This window comes from Anguilla rostrata, unplaced genomic scaffold (genome assembly GCF_018555375.3).
Source record: "Anguilla rostrata isolate EN2019 unplaced genomic scaffold, ASM1855537v3 scaf1156, whole genome shotgun sequence".
In the NCBI taxonomy this organism is placed as follows: Eukaryota; Metazoa; Chordata; class Actinopteri; order Anguilliformes; family Anguillidae; genus Anguilla; species Anguilla rostrata.
The window spans coordinates 1-23,865 of NW_026986484.1; the positions used below are offsets into that span (position 1 = coordinate 1).

At 41.0% G+C, this 23,865-nt stretch overlaps 2 protein-coding genes and 1 long non-coding RNA gene across 4 annotated transcripts; all 3 read left to right on the forward strand.

Moving 5' to 3' along the window:
• Positions 1 to 100: 100 nt before the first annotated feature.
• On the forward strand, positions 101 to 20,163 carry LOC135247217 (B-cell receptor CD22-like). Of its 2 annotated transcripts, XM_064320529.1 has the most exons (8): positions 101 to 3,147; positions 4,239 to 4,495; positions 4,750 to 5,004; positions 14,957 to 15,226; positions 16,153 to 16,425; positions 17,352 to 17,612; positions 18,585 to 18,857; positions 19,785 to 20,163. In XM_064320529.1, the coding sequence occupies exons 3-8, from the start codon at positions 4,764 to 4,766 to the stop codon at positions 20,129 to 20,131; spliced, it is 1,665 nt and encodes a 554-aa protein (XP_064176599.1). In that variant the 5' UTR covers positions 101 to 3,147; positions 4,239 to 4,495; positions 4,750 to 4,763; the 3' UTR covers positions 20,132 to 20,163. The 2 variants fall into 2 exon arrangements, with proteins under 2 accessions (XP_064176599.1, XP_064176600.1); XM_064320530.1 differs by lacking the exon at positions 14,957 to 15,226 and having other exon boundaries at positions 19,785 to 20,158.
• On the forward strand, positions 8,491 to 10,858 carry LOC135247218 (uncharacterized). Its single transcript, XR_010328140.1, has 2 exons — positions 8,491 to 10,118; positions 10,803 to 10,858. It is a non-coding gene; the product is annotated as an uncharacterized LOC135247218 (long non-coding RNA).
• A 753-nt stretch (positions 20,164 to 20,916) lies between the features above and the next one.
• On the forward strand, positions 20,917 to 23,845 carry LOC135247216 (B-cell receptor CD22-like). Its single transcript, XM_064320528.1, has 4 exons — positions 20,917 to 21,253; positions 21,573 to 21,651; positions 22,283 to 22,322; positions 23,336 to 23,845. The coding sequence occupies exons 1-4, from the start codon at positions 20,917 to 20,919 to the stop codon at positions 23,576 to 23,578; spliced, it is 699 nt and encodes a 232-aa protein (XP_064176598.1). The 3' UTR covers positions 23,579 to 23,845.
• The last annotated feature ends 20 nt before the right edge of the window (positions 23,846 to 23,865 follow it).

Below are 23,865 nucleotides of genomic sequence, written 5' to 3' on the forward strand. Positions count from 1 at the left end.
TGAAATACAAGTACAATTATTGATGTTCCATAGTTTTGAAGAAGTTAGGTGCACTTGTTTTAAAGTTTTGTTAATTGTATCCTTTAGCTGTCATTCTGGATGTTTCCCCTCTTCTTTCAAGCTGGCCCACGTCACCCCACTGCTGAAAAAGCCCACTCTGGATCCCTCTGTCATCCAGAACTACCGTCCTGTCTCCCTTCTCCCTTTCCTATCCAAAACAATTGAACGAGCTGCTTCTAATCAACTCTCCTCTTTTCTCTCCCTGAACAACCTCCTAGACCCCTACCAGTCTGGCTTCAGACCTGGCCACTCGACAGAGACCGCACTCCTCTCGGTCAATGAGTCGCTTCACGCCGCACAAGCAGCCTCCCATTCATCTGTCCTGATCCTCCTAGACCGTTCTGCTGCCTTTGACACCGTCAACCATCCCATCCTCCTGTCCTCCCTGGCAGCTATGGGGATCTGTGGCACAGCACTTGACTGGATTGAGTCCTACCTCTCCGGTCGCTCCTTCCAAGTCGCCTGGGCTGGTGCAGTATCAGCACCTCGCCCCCTTGCCACAGGAGTTCCCCAGGGCTCTGTCCTCGGTCCCCTCCTATTCTCCCTGTACACCCAATCTCTTGGTCCTGTAATCTCTGCCCATGGGTTGTCCTATCATTGTTATGCCGATGACACCCAACTCTTTCTCTCCTTCCCGCCCTCTGACACTCAGGTCTCTGCTCGCATCTCTGCTTGCCTGAGGGACATCCAGAGCTGGATGGATAACCACCATCTTAAGCTGAACCCAGGCAAGACGGAGATGATCTTCATCCCTGCTCCATCCTCTAACCTTCTCGACTTTTCTATTTCCCTGGGGGACACTGTGGTGTCATCATCACCCACCGCAAAAAACCTTGGAGTGGTGATGGACAACAGACTGTCCCTCTCCCAGAACATCACGGCGGTGAGTCGAACGTGCAGGTTCTTCCTGTACAACATCCGGAGAATCCGCCCCTTCCTCACCACCTACGCAACCCAGCTCCTGGTTCAAGCGATGGTCCTGTCCCGCTTGGACTACTGCAACTCGCTACTGGCTGGTCTGCCAGCATCCGCCATCAGATCCCTGCAGCTCATCCAGAATGCTGCAGCGCGTCTGGTCTACAACCTCCCCAGACATTCCCATGTCACCCCCCTGCTCACTGACCTCCACTGGCTGCCTGTTATGGCTCGCATCAAATTTAAGTCCTTGGTGCTTGCATACCAGGCAGCTAAGGGGTCAGCACCAGGGTACATTCAGAGGATCATCAGACCCTACACACCAGCCAGACCTCTCTGTTCTGCCACCTCTGGATGCTTGACACCTCCCCCTCTTCGCGTCTGCACTTCCCGCTCCCGTCTGCTGTCTGTCCTGGCCCCTCGCTGGTGGAATGACCTCCCCGTGACGGTCAGAACAGCAGAGAATCTCACCACTTTCAAACGCAGACTGAAGACTCATCTCTTCAGGCTGCACCTCTCCCCACCCCTCCCTAGCCTATAGTTCAGCTCACTGTACCTAGCTAGGATAATTTGATTATGTTAGTGTATCTGGCAGGATTGTTTTTGTATGATTAGGTGTGATTCCAGTGCTAGTTTGTACTTGGTAGGATTCTTGCTTGCTGAACAAGCTTACTCTACAGGGTTGGAGTCCTGATCGATGTGGTCACTTCTGGCACTACGATCCTTACTTCACTCTAGTGTTTCTTTTGCGCCTCTACATCATGAAACCTATGCACTTGTTGTACGTCGCTCTGGATAAGAGCGTCTGCTAAATGCCTATAATGTAATGTAATGTAATGTTGCCAACACATCTGTGTTTTAAAGGATTTCTGAGCAGTGTGTTTGTGTGTGTGAGTGTTTGCATGAGTGAATTTGTGTGTGTGTGTGTGTGTGTGCGTGCATTTGTGTGTACGTGCATTCTGCGGATGCTGGCAGACCAGCCAGTAGCGAGTTGCAGTAGTCCAAGCGGGACAGGACCATCGCTTGAACCAGGAGCTGGGTTGCGTAGGTGGTGAGGAAGGGGAGGATTCTCCGGATGTTGTACAGGAAGAACCTGCACGTTCGACTCACCGCCGTGATGTTCTGGGAGAGGGAAATAATTGAGAAGTAGTAGACAATTATTAGTGAGGGTGAAAGCAGATTACAGAAATGTGTTCTTAGCTGGGCTTGAACCTAGGACCCAATGATTCCCAGGCTGTAACCTTGCCCACTAGGCCACAGGCAGGCTAGCATATGTCTGCGCATGTGTGTGTGTGTGTATGTATACTTGTGTTTGTGTGTATGTGTGTGCATGTGCGTGTGTGTGTGTGTGTGTATATGTATACATGTGCATGTGTGTGTCTGCGTGTGTATGTGTGTGTGGATGTGCGTGTGTGTGTCTGCGTGTGTATGTGTGTGTGCGCCCGTGTGCGCGCGTGTGTGTGTATTTTTCAGGTGTTCTGAGCCAGAGGGGATGGGGAGTGACTTACACCCCTGAGAGAATCTGTGCCTTAAAGGGGTCTTCAGTAGACATGAGCTGCACTTACTCATATCCCACATCTCACACAGTGCAGAAAACTTTCTGGTTTATTCACTGGAACAAGCCACAGGAGCCTGAGGACCTGTCCCAGGACCCAGAGTACTCTCACCGTGTGGAGTACCTGGGGAATAAGAACAGTCACTGCACTTTCAGAATAAAGTCAACTGAAAGAAAGCGATTCAGCAATATATCGCTTCAAGTTCCTGACCGACCGTTATGATGGAAAATATACTGGTCATTCTGGAGCAGCACCTGCACTTTGACTGGCAGCCCAACCTTTACCTAAATGGACTGCATTTATATAGCGCTTTTATCCAAAGCGCTTTACAATTGATGCCTCTCATTCGCCAGAGCAGTTAGTGGTTAGGGGTTAGGTGTCTTGCTCAAGGACACTTTGACATGCCCAGTGCGGGGTTTGAACCGGCAACCCTCCGACTGCCAGACAATCGGTCTTACCCCCTGAGCTATGTCGCCCCTGTAACATAGCTGGTACAAGAATGGAGAAGTTGTGTCCTATGAGTGTAAATACTTCCTCAATTTAGCCATCACTGATGATACAGATCTCTACTCCTGTGCTACAGGAGGAGTGACTTCCCCTGCAGTCAATGTGAAATGTGAGTGTCTGCCCACCTTCTGTTTTACTGGGAAATAATGCATGCAGGGCCGGCCCGAGGCATAAGCGAACTAAGCGGCTGCTTAGGGCCCCCGTGGCCACCAGGGGGCCCCCATGCGGTATTCATCCCCTATCGCAAAACCAGCGGTAGTAATTTAAAATGGAATGACAACCGAATATTTCATAACAATGTAATGTAAGACAGATTTTACAAAGCCCAGGAAGAGGATTCGTCTCTGTATAGTGCAAAGGCGTAAGGTGCTACATTGCCAGTTTAAAAAAGGGGCAGGCATGTCTGAATTGTCAAGTGCCTCTTTTGTTAAGAAAATATTGGGTAGCATTGCTTTGGAATACCGCTTCTTTAATTTTGGTGAGGAAAGATAGCCTATATAGTTTGTAGTACAGTAACCTGGCGTCATTTTGATATCAATACTTTTAATCGCAGGCCTAGATTTAGCCAGTTTGAATGCATGATTTATAGACAGTGCTTTGTATGTGTGAGTAACTTAGCATTCTTGCACACTGAAAATGTGTTTTTTATGAGATATTACAATGCCCTGTAGATGGCGGTATCACCCTTTATCAGCCACCAGATAATTTTTAAAAGAGGGGGGAAATGACTGCATGTTTTCACCACGTTATGCCAGCCAATCCAGAGAAAATTCGGCTGACGACCAACCGCAAGAAATGTAACAAGTAACGGCAGTTGTCAATAGAAATGTATTTGAGTAAAAAGTACATCATTTCTTTATCGATGTAGTGTAGCAGAAAGTGAAAGTTGCCAATATTGTTCATACTCAGCAAAAGTACAATGCTTCCAATATCCTACATAAGTACAGTAACAAAGTACATGTACTTAGTTACTTACCACCACTGTGCAAAAATAACAAAACAAGCATATTGGCACAAGCAATGCATGGCCCTAATCCTCTTAGTGACCATCAACTTACTGCTCATGTTTCCTTGTGTTATTGATATTATTAGTGCACATTATGTCCATTAAAAAAATAATTTTTATCACCTTGCTGGCTTTTCTAATGTAGAATAGAAGTGTGTTGAGTTACATTCTGTTTGCTTTTTTAACCCACTCAGGTGTGAAGGTGGATATAAATTCTGAACAGTGTCAGGGGGAGAGACAGTGGAACTGACCTGTAGAGCAACCTGCACTCACCTGACTGAGAGCAACAGCTTCATTTGGTACAAGAATGTGCAGCTTCTGACTGAAGACTCCAGGTTCTACCAGTCCTATAGAATCCTTAAATTCAGACGTGACGATACAGGCAGGCACTCCTGTGCTGTAAGAGGCAATCAGCATCTTGTTTCCCCCGCCGTGACTCTCAGTGTGAGATGTGAGTGTTTGAGGTCACATTTGTGTATTTTACATTCATTTATGCACAAGAACCAAGAGAACAAGCATTCCATTATCAGACAGATTGAGGTTTTGGGGTCTCAGTTGACTTCAATCTTTAATTGAAATGAAATACTGGACCATTTACAGTAATATGCATTCATACATTTATTGTCGGTGCAGTACAATGTGGAATTCTGTTGAATATATTATACCTCAGTATATTGTGGTATTGTATTTCTTCTTCTCACTCAGGTGTAAAGGTTGAAATGAAATCTAGCACAGCGAGTGAGGGAGTGAGGGTGACATTAACCTGTAAAATCACCTGCACTGACCTGACTGGCAGCCAAACATTCATCTGGTACAAGAATGGACAATCTCTGTTTTACACCGCCCAGAAATATCAAAATCATAACTACCTTCAGTTCAAAGCCAGCAGTGGAGATGCAGGCAGCTACTCCTGTGCAGTAAGAGGTCATGAGAATCTCCCGTCCCCAGCAGTGACTCTCTGTGAGTATTTGAGGACAAACTCATTTATTTAACTTTACTGAGTCTCATTTGTCACTCATTTTGAAAAAGCGGTGATGCAGTTGTACTTTAATGTACTGATAAAAGACATGAGAACTGAGCAGAAGAGCAACCTGCAGATAATGATTAGGAAATGGAAGTTATTATGTTTAGAAACGATATCGGATTACGTTAATTCTAAAAATTGAAAGAAAGATGGCATTGTAATAATAGCAGTCAAGCAAAATGACGTATTGGAAACATAGAGGAAAAGGAAACATAATTTAACTGAGGTAAGTGTGAGATCTATATAAAACTGCAGGACCTGTTATTTTCTCTTTCAGATCCTCCGAAGAGCGTCTCAGTGTCAGTGAGCCCCTCTGGTGAAATAGCGGAGGGAAGTTCAGTGACTCTGACCTGCAGCAGTGATGCCAACCCACCAGTGCACAGATACAGCTGGTTAAAGAATAACAGAGCTGTATCCTCAGAGACAGGAGGACCAGTAGAGTTACACCATTAAAACCATCACACTGCAGGATGCAGGAGAATACACCTGTCAGGCAGGGAATGGGATTGGGACAAACAGATCTCCTCCTAAGCGTCTTGATGTGCAGTGTGAGGAAATCAATGCATCTCAGCTTCAGACACACAGAGCAGAGAGTCAGTATCTCCTGAGTGTCTTTGGGAAACTTCACAGCAGTAAGACACAGAGTAAAGCAGACACACTGGCCAGTGGAGGAGAAATATAATAAAGATATAATTGATTTAACATGATGAGTAAGCCATATGATACAGACATGTCATAAGTTAAACGAGTAGTCATTCTGAGTTTGCACAGGGCAAACAAACATACCATATATACTGTAGATGTTTAATACCAAATAATAGTTACTCTTAATACACCAAGCAAACAGGTTTGTGTGTTTCTTTTTCTATTTTTAACCTTTCTAAATAATGCTAAATAAAATTTCTTATCTAAATACTGCTGTCATTATTGAAAGCTTTTTTAACCTGTGTCTCAAGGCCATTTACCAACCCCCATAAAAGGATGCAGTATATTCTACTCATTTCCAAACAAAGAAAGCATTTGCAGTGTGATATTTCAGCTTCATTATAAACTTTCCTTTGCAATAAATGGTTCTGAATCTATTTGAGACAAATCACAGAGATTGATAAATTATATGGAATTTAACACATTTCTCTATTGATTTTAGATGCTCCCAACAACACCTCAGTAGCAGTGAGCCCCTCTGGTGAAATAGTGGAGGGCAGTTCAGTGACTCTGACCTGCAGCAGTGATGCCAACCCACCAGTGCAGAACTACACCTGGTTTAAGAAGAATGACACTGGATCCTGGCAGGCAGGATCAGGACAGAGTTTGAACTTTTCTAACTTTGGATCCTGGAACAGAGGACAGTACTACTGTGAGGCACAGAACAGACTTGGAGCTCAGAATGCTTCTGCTCTGCTGGTCACAGTACAAGGTAGGACCAGAATTTATTATTAATTTATGTGTTCATTGATCTCAAGATTCTGAGATGCTGTTACTGTATGTTTTAAGTTGTGGATTTGCTGACTAGGCCTATGTCATTTGAATGACAGGAATAATCCCATAAACTACGCAATCTTATTGTGGTAGTCAGAGCAGAGAGAAAGTAAAAGTCGTCCCCAAATATTTTGTTCCAATCACCAGGATTTGCTCATTAGCACAACTCTTCAGCCAGGAGCAATAACTAATTAGTGAAATCAGCTGGATGAGTTCATGGGCAGAAGAAACACATGGCAGGGCTTTACTTTCTCACCCCTGGAGTCATAGTATCTGAGTCATAGTATCACTCACTACAGTGTATGGCCCGGACCACAGGAGCCATCATCCAGATTAGAAAGCATGACTCACTTGCCCAGAACCTCCAAGTACAACTCTACAGTTCATAAAACACTCAGTAGTGATGGTCGTTTTCACTTTTCGAGACCACAGTGAGACCTCAGTTCCAGATATGGAACAGTCAAAGCATTACTTGTCCTAAAATCTCCATACAGACTCTACATCACTAAAATGGACGAACTAAAGCTTCAACAGTATGAGCTCTTTCATTTCAGACCAGTGAACTCAGTTCCGTATGAACAAGCATACTGTTAAATTTAAGATCCCATAAAATGGACACTAAGCTTCAACAGATGCACCAGGGACATATTAAATTTATGTCAGAGGTCTCTGGTAACTTGTTCATCCCTTCCCAATGGGAACACATCTCAGTGACTCTGTGCACACATGTTTGTATTTGACTTAAATTTTCATGTTTGTAGTTCATATACAATGCAAGCTATTTGCTTTTTTTGGTTTATACCTCATAGAGTACATCTCCACCATTTTGATTGTACTTTATACATTTTGGGGTCTACACACCTAACTCATATTTAACTGTGATTTAATTAACATGTAAAAAATTATACTTCTTCAATGTAAAACCTTCAAGTGATTCTGTGATACATAATCCACTAAGTCAACAGAGGAATCCGTTCTGGATAGGGAGTGGATAGGGAATGCAAGGGGTTGTGTGGCCACTCTGGTTCCCTTTTAACAGTGTAACTGGAGGCGCACTTATGTGTGACTGAGTCTCTTCCGGTGTCTCACCGCAGAGCAGAGCCTTCAGAGAGTGACAAACGCAGCCAGCGACACAAACTCTGTGCTTCAGAGAGCTGACGAGGCCTCAGTGTGGGATTAAAACACACAGAGGAGAGAATCTGCAGAGAATGAGAAATGGTGGAGATCAGGGTGAAAGTCTCTTTTTGTCTTTAACTTTACAGAACTGCTGTCTGTTTCTGCTAGCTTATCCATTTTATGAAGAGCTGCTGGTGGAGGATTTTTCCCAGAGTACTGTAACCCTGCTGCAACATGCATGTTCATGTAACCCTGCTGCAACATGCATGTTCATGTAACCCTGCTGCAACATGCATGTTCATGTAGCCCTGCTGCAACATGCGTGTTCATGTAACCCTGCTGCAACATGCATGTTCATGTAACCCTGCTGCAACATGCATGTTCATGTAACCCTGCTGCATACATGCTCCTGTGACACCGTTACACGTTTATATAACCCTGTTACACACACGCTCACAACTCATGTACATGCGCATGTACTCTCTCACATTGAATGAGAAGATTATAATGCAGATTAATGCAGATTATAATCTCCAAACTCACGTCACTTTTAAAAGCAAGCTCCAACATCTTTTAAAACAGTGTTTTAGCTTTACATTTTACATTGCCTTGTTGTATTGACCCCATTTTTACTTTCTGTTTGGTTAGCTGTTTGAAATAATGCATCTTTGTGTTTGTTTTCTTTACATACATTGTTTTATTATGTCTATCAATATATTATGATTTATTTGAGCATTGTATAGCACTGTGAACCTTGAACCTCTGTTTTGATGAAAATTATCATTATTTTCTTTATATGGCCATCATGTTTTGCCTGCAAACCCCCCCACCCCCCCCCCAACAAAAAAAAAAGAATAGAATGACATAAATAAAATAATATTCATATAAATTCCATTTTATTCACGTGTGGGCATCTATTTCATTTCTGTGAAATGTGAAAGATACAATAATCCAATCGGCTGTATGTAGTAAAAATCATCTTTATGAAGTATAAGCATTGAAATGCAACTAATTATGTGCATGAAGGACCGTATAACAGGCAAAGCTAAACCAAAGATCTAAAAGGTCACATGAACATCAAACAGAGATACAGTGTTGCTCCACCCAAACTGAGCTGAGGTGTGAAATAAAATAAAGAATAGAACAGGCTGCAGGAAGTGAGCAGTGCTTTAACTGTCTGTGGTCAGGGTGGCTCTCGCCTGAAATTAGGCAGCTTCACCCATAGCCCCGCCCGCTACTCCTCTGCACAAAAGAGCCAAGCAGGGGCACCTCACAGTACCCGCTTTGGGGCCCCACAGCTGTGACACTTTCACACAGTTAACTACACCTGTCCGCTCCTTATATCTTCTGCGAAAGTAAGTGCAATATCTATGTTGATCTGGGGGTTATAGGCTAGGCTACAGCAGCAAAATATTGTTATTCGCATTGGAACATGGTTCCCTCTTTTTTCTGGCTTTTAAACTACTGTTAACGCATTTTACACAGCTGTGATGGTCATGTAGATCTTTAATGTTTTTATATTCATTATTGTGTACCAATATGTCAAGTTACACAGTGAAGTTACATTCTTGTAAAATAATCTATGTTGTCTGTAATTTGATTTTATATTGTCATTCTCCAACCATGTTAAACCTGCGTGAGCTGCTGTCTGTCTTGGCCAGGACACTCAACGAGACTCTCCTGGTTAAAGTAAAATGTAATAATATTTACAAATAGAAACAATTATTCTTAAAGCTTTGCATACATCACAGTCAGTCTGCCATGTTCAGAAATATGAGCCTGTCAGCAGGGCCCTTTCAGACAGTTTGAAAACCGTTAAGATCACACCTCCTCTACCAGCGTAAGTGCATGATTTAGCCCTGTTTTATTCTTAATGGCTGTTAACACATTTTTTCATTGAGTTGTAAAATAATGTAATGATTCAATAGAGTGCCTTGATAGAAGATGAGAGAAGAAATCTTTGATTTTTGCACGCTTCAATTTGTTGCATTTGTTGCAAACAGTAAAAAAATTTAAGTACAGTGTTGTTGTTCTCTGATCTACGGATTACAGCGAGTGCTTTATTCTGTGCTAATCTAGTGTTCCTAATGGAGATCAGTCTCTCTCACTGCTGAAAGGTGGCTATGTGACCAGTGGGGTAAATATGCACAGCATTCGTTAAAACAGTAAATTAGCTTTCTTAAAATTAAAATAATGTAAAAAGAAATCATAATAATAAAAAAATAAAAACAAAAAAAAGATAATTGTTTTCTGAAAGTAACTTTTTTTTAAATTACTTTCCATGTTATCTGTTAAACGCTGAATATCAGTGATTCATTTTGTGGAATTTTGGTTATGGCTTAAAAAACAAAAGGCAATAATATAAGTTATGTTTTTTATATGTATGTTCAGGCCGATGCAGCCATGCCCCAAACATCCTCAACAGTATTTTTGTAAGCCCTTCTCTCTGCCTCAGGTAAACAATTTAGTTACTTCAGTTCTGCTTATTAATGCCAGTTTACAGGGGTTACAATATCTATCAGAAGCTAAAATCTATTTAGAATTACTATGATTTCTCATAACCTGTTTAACTCATTAGACAGGGAAAGCAAAAAATTAAAGACATATGCTACTGGAACTGGGAATCTAAATCGTATACACAAGATCACATACGTTGTTTAGATGCCCTATTGGCGGACATCTGTTTTAATCTACACTTGTATGTTGCATAATCTGTGTTTGTCGTTTGTCCGGTTATGTGCTGAGCATGCACTGGCGCTTCTGCACAAATTAAGTTCTTAACGGATAAATAAAGTTATTTTGAATTTGAATTTGGTTTAGGGATTCTAGGCTTAGCAAAATCTTTTTACATTTGTTTTTACCACACATCTGCTATGAAATGTAGAGCACAGGATTGTGAAATGTAGAGCATAGGATTGATCTGAAGTTCCTCTTTATGCTCAGCTCTGCAACAGAGATGAGTAGATTTCTTTGGCTTCATGACATGGGCAGAACTGTTAATGAACTGCATTTACTGGTGTGCTCTATTCCTGAAGAATAGATTTTGCCATCATTTCAACTTTTGTGAAACTAAATTTTATTCTAGAAATAATGTGTGTGTGTGTGTGTGTGTGTGTGTGTGTGCTTCTCCTTTGTATAGTCCTCAAGACCCCTGTCTGAAGATATTACAGTCTCATATTGTATTATATTCTGTGCCGATTATAATCTCCAAACTCAAGTCACTTTCAAAGGTAAGGTCCTAGATGTTTTTAAAACAGTGTTTTAGTACTTAATTTTACATTGCCTTGTTGTATTGATCACATATTTAAGTTTCTGTCTGGTTTTAGATATTTGAAAGAATGCATATTTATATTTGTTTTCTTTACATACATTGTTTCCTTTTGTGTATCAATGTATTAAGGTTTATTTGAGCATTGTAAAGCACTGTGAACCTCGAACCTCTGTTCTGAAACATATTATCATTATTTTCTTCATATGGCCATCATGTTTTGCCTGCATTCCATTTAGTTCACGTGGGGATCAAATTAATCTCTTTGAAATATGCTATAATAATACTATGCAATAGGTTTTATGTTGTAAAACTCATCTTTATGAAATATCAGCATTGAAATGCAACTAATTATGTGCATGAAGGACCGTATAACAGGCAAAGCAAAACCAAAGTTCTGAAAGGTCACGTGAAGATCAACCACAGAATCAGCGCTGCACCACCAGACACTGAACTGAGATGTGAATTAAAATAAAGAATAGAACAGGCTGCAGGAAGTGAGCAGCACTTTAACTGTCTGTGGTCAGAGTCACACTCTGAACCCCCAAACCACCATACTGCACTGCCGCCATACACAAAGATACGAAAACTATGCCTGTCCGCTCCTTTCATCTTCTGTGAAAGTACAGTGTGTGCAATCTTTATGTTAATAAGAGGGTTATAGGCCAAGCATCAGCAGCGTTTTGTTGATGTTCCAGCTTCATGTCAAACATCCGATGCATGAAACTTAAACACGACTGAGCTACATATGGTAGCAATGATAAAGCTGTGGCATGATACTGTCTGTGGCAGTAAAATTCACCTAGGAGGGATAGATGGATGCAATACATTCAATCTACCTGTAGATAGGGCAATTATTAAAATCGATGAGTCCTGTATGTACATTTCAGATGTATATCTTGGAAGATCTTTTACTAAACTGAATTAAATAATGGTTTAGGTAATGGATTTTGTATAGGGCTCCTGAATGTATGGGTGTTTACCTGTGCCTGATGCCTATCACACCTTTTAAAATCACTTTTATTTTAACCTCTACTGTACATGTATTGGAATAGGGGTGGCATGGTGGTGCAGTGGGTAGCACTGTCGCCTCACAGCAAGAAGGCACTGGGTTCGAATCTCGGGTTGGGGCCTTTCTGTATGGAGTTTGCATGTACCTCCGGGTACTCCGGTTGCCTCCCACGGTCCAAAAACATGCAAATAGGCCAATTGGAGACTCTAAATTACCCATAGGTTTGAATGTGTGAGTGAATGGTGTGTGTTCCCTGCGATAGATTAGCAGCCTGACTAGAGTGTATTCCTGCCTCTCGCCCAATGCATGCTTGGATAGGCTCCAGCACCAGCTCCAGCTCAGGATAAGTGAGTATAGATAATGGATGGATTTATAGATGTATTGCAATAGGCAAAGCCTCAGATTGTAGCATCAGCTTGCGTTGTAATCCGGAATCCTTTTTGTAAACATAGTAGTTATGTTTATTTTATAAGCGTAATATGCAAAAATCAACATAAATATTGACATCTGAATTTCAATAATACAGTGGGGGCAAAGAAATGAGAATTACCCAGTCTTTTTGAAAAGGCACTACTGGTCCAGTCCAGACACAAAGCAAGCGACTGTGTTTATTTTCTTCAGACGATTTTATCTGATAAAATCTAAAACAAGTATCACCTTCAGGAACTGAGTCAGATCTCTAACACATTCTACTTTTATATTTAGTGTGAAGCATTTTATATCAGATCATATTCAGCCACACTGCTCTGTCTGTAAGGCTGTTTAATACTAATGGCACATTAGCAAAGCACTGAGGCCAGATCAGAACTCTCTCCTGGTAAGTGCATTATCATATTATTTCATTTAGTCAAAATTATCTCACAGTATTTTGGAGTGAAAGAAGAAAAAACTGGAATCAAATATAAAATAAAATGCATTTTCTGACTAGAAATGATTGCTGCTTCTTTCATACAAATATCATTCATTAAGTAAAAGGCTGTTTGAGTCTTTGCTTTCTGGAATCTTTGTGAGATCTTCATAAAACCCAAAGCATTTTTAGCCATTAGCAGCACATTAACTCACTGTGTGTGCTTGTGTAGTAATTGTTATTCTGGTATTTCTGGAATGATATCAAATACAGTCTTTGTTTCTGCCATTCATTTTCACAGTGTAAATAATAATCAAGACCTGTATATGTGTATTTGGATGAATATTATCAATCTGATGCAGCCATGCTCTTCAAAACCTTGTTGGTAATCGTCCTCTGTGTGCCAGGTAAAATTTTTATATTTTTTTTAGTTCTGATGTTTCAGTCTGCATATACAGTATTTATCAGCATGTGTTCCTGTTTATTTGTCTCCCTTCATTATCTCAATCAGAAGCAAAAGTGAATCCATTTAAAATGCTTTAAGGAATGTATATAATTTCTATAAAATAATGTTCTACAGTACATTAGTTTAGAGTACTGCAAAGTTTCTCATCTCAAGAGAGAGGGGAAAAAGAGAGAACTGATAAGATGAAGTTCCTCTTCACACTCAGCATTGAAACTGAGACAGAGGCATGATACAAATATCTGTGGCTGTACTAAATGATCGGAGCTGTTGATTGTGCATGTTGCATTCTTAGAATGACGACACAAGTATTCCGGTGCCACGTTTTAATGAAAGCAGTTTGTTTTCACTGCAAGCAAAACATAACAGTTTTCAGCCGACAGAATACACAGACATGCGCTCATTACTTGCTTCGTTTGCTACTAAAAATAATGTTCTACAGTACATTAGCTTAGAGTAGTGCAACGTTTCTCATCTGAAGAGAGAGGGGGAAAAAGAATGAACTTATAAGAAGTTCCTCTTCAGCTTTAAAACTGAGACAGAGGCATGATATAAATATCTGTGGTTTTACTAAATGATCAGAGCTGTCTCAGAATGACGACACAAGTATTAAGGTGCCGCATATTTTAACGAAAGCAGTTTGTTTTCACTGCAAGCAAAACATAACAGTTTTCAGCTGACAGTAAACACAGATACTCGCTCTTGATTGGCTTAATGCCACTGTCCAGCAAAGCTTGCTACTAAGCAAGACTATCTGTGCTCATGAATCTCACATTTATTGGTGGATACAGTTATGTACTGACGTCAGTTGGTATTGAAATAACAGAGAGGGACAAAAGATCATGTTTGCAGGTTATCAGTATGAAGCTGCAAATTGTTATATCACTGAAAATACAACAACAACCAAAAATATATTATGGGAGGGTCAGAAATAATATCGACCCAACGAACCACAACACTGCCTCAAGAACATATCCAGGGTGCCTCATGTACAGTTATTGATTTTCTGTATTTTTGGACAAGTTAAGTGCAGTTGTTTTAAAGTTTTGTTTATTAAATCCCTTTTCTGTCATGTTGCCAACACATCTGTGTTTTAAAGCATTTCTGAGAAGTGTGTGTGTGTGTGTGTGTGTGTGCATGTGTGTGTGGGTGTGTGTTTGCGTGCATTTGTGTGTGTGCATACGCATGTGTGTGTGTGTGTGTGTGTGTGTGTGTGTGTGTGCATGTGTGTGTGTGTGTGTGTGTGTGTGTGTGTGTGCATGTGTGTGTGTGTGTGCATGTGTGTGTGTGTGTGTGTGTGTGTGTGTGTGTATGTATGTGTGTGTGCGTGTTTCAGGTGTTCTGAGCCAGAGGGGATGGGGAGTGACTTTCACCCCTGAGAGAATCTGTGCCTTAAAGGGGTCTTCAGTAGACATGAGCTGCACTTACTCATATCCCCCATGTCACACAGTGCAGAAAACATTCTGGGTTATTTATGACTGGAACAGTAAACAGGAGGGTGAATACCTGTCCAAGGACTCAGAGTACTATCACTGTGTGGAGTACCTGGGGAATAAGAACAGTGACTGCACTTTTAGAATAAACTTCAATTTAAACTTCAATATCTGAAAAAATGCCATGATGCAACAATTTGAAAACACTACGTATGCCTGAGTCAGGTTTAAATTTCACAAGGAACTACAAGTCATTGTTGCCTCTTTCAGATCGTTCTAAGAGCGTCTCAGTATCAGTGAGCCCCTCTGGTGAAATTGTGGAGGGCAGTTCAGTGACTCTGACCTGCAGCAGCGATGCCAACCCACCAGTGCAGAGTTACACCTGGTATAAGAATAATAGAGCTGTGTCCCCATGGGGAGGATCAGACCGGAGTTTTACCATTAAAAACATCAGACTGCAGGATGCAGGAGAATACACCTGTCAGACATGGAATACGATTGGGACAGAACGATCTCCTCCTAAACATCTTGATGTGCAGTGTGAGTATTTCAGTGTATCTCAGCTTCATACACACAGAGCAGAGAGTCAGTATCTCCTGAGTGTCTTTGGGTAACTTCACAGCAGTAAGACACTGAGTAAAGCAGTCACACTGGCCAGTGGAGAAGAAATCAGTTATAATTACATTATCATACAGTGATGAGTCTGATCATACTGACATGTCTTAGGTAAAACGTGTGGTCATTTTGAGTTTGCAAAGGGCAAAAAAGGTACCACATGCTGCTGGTCAACTTTAAAAAATGAAGTTATCATTATTAATGAAGGTGCTAAAAAGACATATCTAAATACTTCTGTCACTTTTGAAAACTTGATTCTGCTGTGTCATTTTCCAACTATCATAAAAAGCTACAGTATATCCAGTTCATTTTGTAACAAGGCATGACATACTGGGATATTTATTGTAACTGGTTCTGCAGTCCTTTTCCTCACAAACCACACAATCCGTCGTTGTTAGAGGCACCAAGGCTTTATTGTGCGCTCGATACCAAAAACACGGAAACCAAAACAAAACAAAACACGCACGATAAGGACGGGGATTAGATGGCATGGCAATCCCACGTGTGTCTCTCATTCCAGCACCCCAGTCTCACTGCATGCAGAGCATATAAACTATTACCAATCAATTATAACTGCAAACAGGCGTGGTTGTTAGCCAGCTATACTGCTCCCACTCCGCCTGCAAATGATGCCCTAAACACACCATCCCTCCACATCACATTGTGAGATTTCAGCTCCATTATAAACATTACTTTGAAATAAATGTCTCTGCTAGTGTTTTGAGATGCAACACAGTGAGTGAGAAATTATAGGGAACTGAACACATTTTTCTAATGATTTTAGATGTTCCCAAGAATATCTCTGTGTGAATTTTAATTAAAACTGCAGGACCTGTTAATTTCTCTGTCAGATCCTCCGAAGAGCGTCTCAGTATCAGTGAGCCCCACTGGTGAAATAGTGGAGGGCAGATCAGTGGCTCTGACCTGCAGCAGCAGCGATGCCAACCCAGCAGTGCAGAAATACACCTGGTATAAGAAGACTGGATTTGTATTCTCGAGGAGAGGATCAGAACGGAGTTACACCATTAAAAACATCACACTGCAGGATGCTGGAGAATACTACTGTGAGGCAGAGAATGCGATTGGGACAAAAAGATCTCCTCCTAAACATCTTGATGTGCAGTGTGAGTATTTCAGTGTATCTCAGCTTCATACACACAGAGCAGAGAGTCAGTATCTCCTGAGTGTCTTTGGGTAACTTCACAGCAGTAAGACACTGAGTAAAGCAGTCACACTGACCAGTGGAGGAGAAATCAGATATAATTACATTATCATTCAGTGATGAGCCTGATCATACTGACATGTCTTAAGTAAAACGTGTAGTCATTTTGAGTTTGCAAAGAGTAAAAAAGTTACCACATGTAGCTGTTCAACTTTAAAAAATGAAGTTATCAGTATTAATGAACATGCTAAAAAGACAAAACTAAATACTGCTGTCACTTTTGAAAACTTGATTCTGCTGTGTCATTTTCCAACTACCTTAAAAAGCTACAGTATGTCCAGTTCATTTTGTAACAAAGCATGATATACTGGGATATTTACTGTAACAGGTTCTGCAGTCCTTTTCCCCACAAACCACACAATGCGTCATTGTTAGAGGCACCAAGGCTTTATTGTGTGCTCGATACCAAAAACACGGAAACCAAAACAAAACAAAACATACACGATAAGGACGGGGATTAGATGGCATGCCGCTCCCGCGTGCGTTTCTCATTCCAGCACCCCGGTCTCACTGCAGGCAGAGCATATAAACCATTACCAATCAATTGTAACTGCAAACAGGCGTGGTTGTTAGCCTGCTATACTGCTCCCACTTCGCCTGCAGATGGCGGCCTAACCACACCACTCCTCCACATCACATTGTGAGATTTCAGCTCCATTATAAAAATTACTTTGAAATAAATGTCTCTACTAGTGTTTTGAGATGCAACACAGTGAGTGAGAAATTATATGGAATTGAGCATATTTTTCTAATGATTTTAGATGCTCTCAAGAATACCTCAGTGTGACTTTTCTTTAAAACTGCAGGACCTGTTATCTTCTCTTTCAGATGCTCCTAAGAACACCGCAGTATCTGTGCCCCCCCCTGGTGAAATAGTGGAGGGCAAATCAGTGACTCTGACCTGCAGCAGTGATGCCAACCCATCAGTGCAGAGATACACCTGGTTTAAGAATAGAGCTGAACTCTCATGGAGAGGATCCAGTAACACCATTAAAAGCATCACACTGCAGGATGCAGGAGAATACTACTGTAAGGCACAGAATAGGATTGGGACAGATCGATCTCCTCCTAAACGTCTTGATGTGCTGTGTGAGTATATCAGTGCATCTCAGCTTCATACACAAAGAGCAGAGAGTCAGTATCTCCTGAGTATCTTTGGGCAACTTCACAGCAGTAAGACAATGAGTAAAGCAGTCACACTGACTAGTGGAGGAGAAATCAGTTATAATTACATTATCACACAGTGATGAGTCTGATCATACTGACATGTCTTAAGTAAAACGTGTAGTCCTGAATTTCCCTAAGGGAACTTCCCTACGGGATCAATAAAGTTTCTATCTATCTATCTATCTATCTAGTCATTTTGAGTTTGAAAAGGGCAAAAAGGTACCACATGCTGCTGTTCAACTTTTAAAAAATAAACATGCTAAAACGACATACCTAAATACTGCTGTCACTTTTGAAAACTTGATTCTGCTGTGTCATTTTCCAACCACCTTAAAAAGCTACAGTATATCCAGTTAATTTTGTAACAAAGCATGATATACTGGGATATTTACTGTACCAGGTTCTGCAGTCCTTTTCCCCACAAACCACACAATCCGTCATTGTTAGAGGCACCAAGGCATTATTGTGCGCTCGATACCAAAAACACAGAAAGAAAAACAAAACAAAACACACACGATGAGGACGGGGATTAGATGGCATGCCGCTCCATGCTCTCATTCCAGCACCCCGGTCTCACTGCAGGCAGAGCATATAAACTATTACCAATCAATTGTAATTGCAAACAGGCGTGGTTGTTAGCCAGCTATACTGCTCCCACTCTGCCTGCAGATGGTGCCCTAACCACACCACTGCTCCACATCACATTGTTAGATTTCAGCTTTATTATGAACATTACTATGAAATAAATGTCTCTGCTAGTGTTTTGAGACGCAACACAGTGAGTGAGAACTTATATGGAATTGAGCACATTTTTCTAATGATTTTAGATGCTCCCAAGAACACCTCTGTGTGACTTTTAATTAAAACTGCAGTACCTGTTATTTTCTCTTTCAGATCCTCCGAAGAACGTCTCAGTATCAGTGAGCCCCTCTGGTGAAATAGTGGAGGGCAGCTCAGTGAATCTGACCTGCAGCAGTGATGCCAACCCACCAGTGCAGAAATACACCTGCTATACGAATTATAGAGCTGTATCCTCAGAGACAGGAGGACCAGAGGTCAGTTACACCATTAAAAACATCACACTGGAGGATGCAGGAGAATACTACTGTGAAGCACGGAATGTGATTGGGACAGAACGATCTCCTCCTAAACATTTTGATGTGCAGTGTGAGTATATCAGTGCATCTCAGCTTCATACACAGAGAGCAGAGAGTCAGTATCTCCTGAGTGTATTTGGGTAACTTCACAGCAGTAAGACAGTGAGTAAAGCAGTCTCACTGACCAGTGGAGGGAAGATGAGTTATAATTATATTATCATACAGTGATGAGTCTGATCATACTGACATGTCTTAGGTAAAACGTGTACTCATTTTGAGTTTGCAAAGGGCAAAAAAGGTACCACATGCAGCTGTTCAACTTTAAAAAAATGAAGTTATCATTATTAATGACGACGCTAAAAAGACATATCTAAATACTTCTGTCACTTTTGAAAACTTGATTCTGCTGTGTCATTTTCCGACTATCATAAAAAGCTACAGTATATCCAGTTCATTTTGTAACAAAGCATGATATACTGGGATATTTACTGTAACAGGTTCTGCAGTCCTTTTCCCCACAAACCACACAATCCGTCGTTGTTAGAGGCACCAAGGCTTTATTGTGCGCTCGATACCAAAAACACGGAAACTAAAACAAAACAAAACACAGGCGGTAAGGACGGGGATTAGATGGCATGCCACTCCCGCGTGCGTCTCTCAGTCCAGCACCCTGGTCTCACTGCAGGCAGAGCATATAAACTATTACCAATCGATTGTAATTGCAAACAGGTGTAGGTGTTAACCAGCTGTACTGCTCCCACTCCGCCTGCAGATGGCGCCCTAAACACACCACTCCTCCACATCACATTGTGAGATTTCAGCTCCATTATAAACATTACTTTGAAATAAATGTCTCTGCTAGTGTTTTGAGATGCAACACAGAGAATTAGAAATTATATGGAATTGACCACATTGTTCTAATGATTTTAGATGCTCCCAAGAATACCTCAGTGTGACTTTTATTTAAAACTGCAGGACCTGTTATTTTCTCTTTCAGATCCTCCTAAGAGCGTCTCAGTATCAGTGAGCCCCTCTGGTGAAATAGTGGAGGGCAGTTCAGTGACTCTGACCTGCAGCAGCCATGGCAACCCACCAGTGCATCGATACATCTGGTATAAGAAGAATAAACCTGTATCCTCAGAGACAGGAGGACCAGAGGACAGTTACACCATTAAAAGCATCACACTGCACGATGCAGTAGAATACATCTGTGTGGCACAGAATAGGATTGGGATAAAAAGATCTCCTCCTAAAAGTCCTGATGTGCTGTGTGAGTATATCAGTGCATCTCAGCTTCAGACAGACAGAGCAGAGAGTCAGTATCTCCTGAGTGTCTTTGGGTAACTTCACAGCAGTAAGACACTGAGTAAAGCAGTCACGCTGGCCAGTGGAGGAGAAATCAGGTATAATTACATTATCATACAGTGATGAGTCTGATCATACTGACATGTCTTAGGTAAAACGTGTGGTCATTTTGAGTTTGCAGTGCACAATAAAGGTACCACATGCAGCTGTTCAACTTTATAAAATGAAGTTATCATTTGTAATGAAGAAGCTAAAAAGACATATCGAAATACTTCTGTCACTTTTGAAAACCTGATTCTGCTGTGTCATTTTCCAACTACCATAAAAAGCTACAGTATTTCCAGTTCATTTTGTAACAAAGCATGATATACTGGGATATTTCCTGTAACAGGTTCTGCAGTCCTTTTCCCCACAAACCACACAATCCATCGTTGTTAGAGGCACCAAGGCTTTATTGTGCGCTCGACACCAAAAACACGGAAACAAAAACAAAACAAAACACACACGATAAGGACGGGGATTAGATGGCATGCCGCTCCCGCGTGCGTCTCTCATTCCAGCACCCCGGTCTCACTGCAGGCAGAGCATATAAACCATTACCAATCAATTGTAATTGCAAACAGGTGTGGTTATTAGCCAGCTATACTGCTCCCACTCCGCCTGCAGATGGCGCCCTAACCACACCACCCCTCCACATCACATTGTGAGATTTCAGCTCCATTATAAACATTACTTTGAAATAAATGTCTCTGCTAGTGTTTCGAGAAGCAACGCAGTGAGTGAGAAATTATATAGAATTCAACAAATTTTTCTAATGATTTTAGATGCTCCCAAGAACACCTCTGTGTGACTTTTCATTAAAACTGCAGGACCTGTTATTTTCTCTTTCAGATCCTCCGAAGACCGTCTCAGTATCAGTGAGCCCCTCTGGTGAAATAGTGGAGGGCAGTTCAGTGACTCTGACCTGCAACTGCGACGCCAACCCACCAGTGCAGAACTACACCTGGTTTAAGAAGAATGACACTGGAGTCTGGCAGCCAGGATCTGGACAGAGTTTGAACTTTTCTAACTTTAGATCCTGGAACAGAGGACAGTACTACTGTGAGGCACAGAACAGACTTGGAGCTCAGAATGCTTCTGCTCTACTGGTCACAGTGCAAGGTAGGACCATAACAAATGTTTTATCTGACGCTGATTGTGATCCAGTAGCTACAAAGCAATGCTGATCATAACATTGGTGCCACAATCCGAACCGGATCATGGTAGATAATGATGATGAGCAGTGTAACTAAAAGTATCATGATGCCTGCATTGAATTCAGTAAAATTCAAATGTATAGAAATTTCTAGTAAAGGTAGGCATATAAGGGGTGTATTTAAACATTTATCAACTTTCGCCTTAAGGACCATGGTGAGGCATGTTGTGAAATGAACACTGCTATATCATAACTGACAGGGCTACATCTTCTGACTTTGCTTAGGAGGTCAGTCACTGATCGTGGCTGCAGCTGTGGGAGTGGCTGAAATTTTGGCTCTTGTGTTTCTGGGTGTGTGCCTGAGGTACGTGGTTGTAAATGAGTCGGTCTGTAGTCACTCCAGTGTGAATTGCTGTATGTCTGATTTAGACTCATAGTTTAAAACGAGTGTACATTTTTGTGGAATGTTTTTGTCAAGCTTTAGCTACGTTACATCATGCTGATGCCATACTCCCCCCTCTAATGTCTGATTAGTGCTTAGACCACTGCATTATTAGGCATTTTGTTTTATTGTGATGTCAATTTTATAAACTCTGACTGATGCGTTTTAGTGTCCCAATTAGTTTATCAAACCTGTATGATGGGGTAACAGAATCCCCTTAAAGCTTGTTCTAAATATGAATCATGTGGACAGTTACAGACCATAACAAAGTCTTGTCAAGCGCATCAATTTGCCCATGAGCTCCAATGTTGGTTTGAATAAAGCAGAACTACATTTACTGGGCAGGAAGAAACCTCTTATAACTCAGGATCATTTCCTGTAACCAAATGACATCTGAACAATAAAAAATATACACATACATGGGCACTATTGCCTCAGCAATACACATCATTCAAACAAAAGCAAAATGCTGTTTATACATGAGGGGGCTGTTTAAAGGTTTGTATGAAGGTAGATTTTACTTTTTATTTTTCTTTCTTCTCTGAATAATCAGGAGGAGAAAATCAACAAATGAGACAGAAGGGGACAGGCAGGTGAGTTAATGAAATCAGTCTGCATATATGCATACATGTATTTATCTACGGATATAATATAATTTTGATAATGCATAATGCATTCTTTAAGCAAAAACGGAAATGTGGTTAACACTGTCTATAATGCCTGTCTATAATGCATTATATACTTATAATACATTAAAATCTGCTCATAATACAGTATAATTAGAGTTATGAAGATTGATTAATACTCACAATGCTTTATAACAGTAATTGTGAGACATGATTTATTTATTTATATAGCACCTGAGTATCGTTAATGGGGATCCTAAATAAATAAATAAACCTTCCTTACAAATAAGTAGAAAGCATAGCAGTGTGTGCCATGTGACCTTGAAGGTTTATTAGATTATGTACAGATTTACAGTATGAGGTTATGATCTTCTATGTGTGTTGACATGCTTAATGGAAATATTTCAGTAGTTAATTATGTGTATTCCCCTGTTAAGGACAGTTTCATTTTCTCAAAAGGGGTTGCAGTATGTGACAGTAACGTTACACAGTACAATACTGCTTATGCGCATGTAATAATCTGTGCATTATATAGAGAACCAGGGAGAGTGACTTTTACTGTATGTGTTGTATTCACCTGTTTCCAGTGAATAAATACACACAGATTATTGTTGTGATGGTGGTTTATTGCTATTTGTTATTGCAAATATATGCTTTGGAATGAAAGAAGTACTTCAGAATGCAATCTTTCCAAAATTTTATGAAAACCCACTGTAAAACAGGTCATGTTAGAGACAAGAAATCGTATTAAGTGTATTAAGTTTGTATGTCTGGTTCAGTCGATATTGAACTGCTGATGGCATGTATTTGAAAATAAAACATTGATTCATTAGTTGATTTTTTTATATCAGGTTAAATTGATGTTTTGTCGTTAATGGGGGCGAGTAGCTCACTCCAGTGCTGAGGAGCTCACTGAAATGAACAGGTACTTTCTGTGGAACTTTCCCAACCTTCTCCTGCCTCTTTTCTTTACCCTGCAGGGGAATAAAAGCCCCATTGATGGCAACGTCTCAGGGATGGCAATGAGTCACACTGGAACACAGGGTACGGACAGAGACGACGGTGAAGTTCCCCTCTACGCCTCTGTTCAGCCCACTAACACCCGCAACCAGAGCGTCTCACTGGATAGACCAGAGTGTCTCACTGGATTGACCAGAGTGTTTCACTGGATAGACCAGAGTGTCTCACTGGATAGACCAGAGTGTCTCACTGGGGAGAGCTGAGATTGTTGTGCTGTGATTTATGTTGGAAACAAAAACACAAAGAAGTATTTAGATTCTAACCATAGTAGATGTGTGACATTTACATCAGCGTGTACAATATTAGAAATGAATGGTAGCCAAAAAATGTGCATCCATAACACTTGGTCATGTAAGCATGTACAAAGCAAACCCTGGAAACAAAAATACAAATGAGCATTTCTGAGATTCCAGTACTTCTCACTACATCTGTAACAGTTTATATATTTATGTGTTTGCAGGACCGGGTGTTACCTTGATGCACACTAATT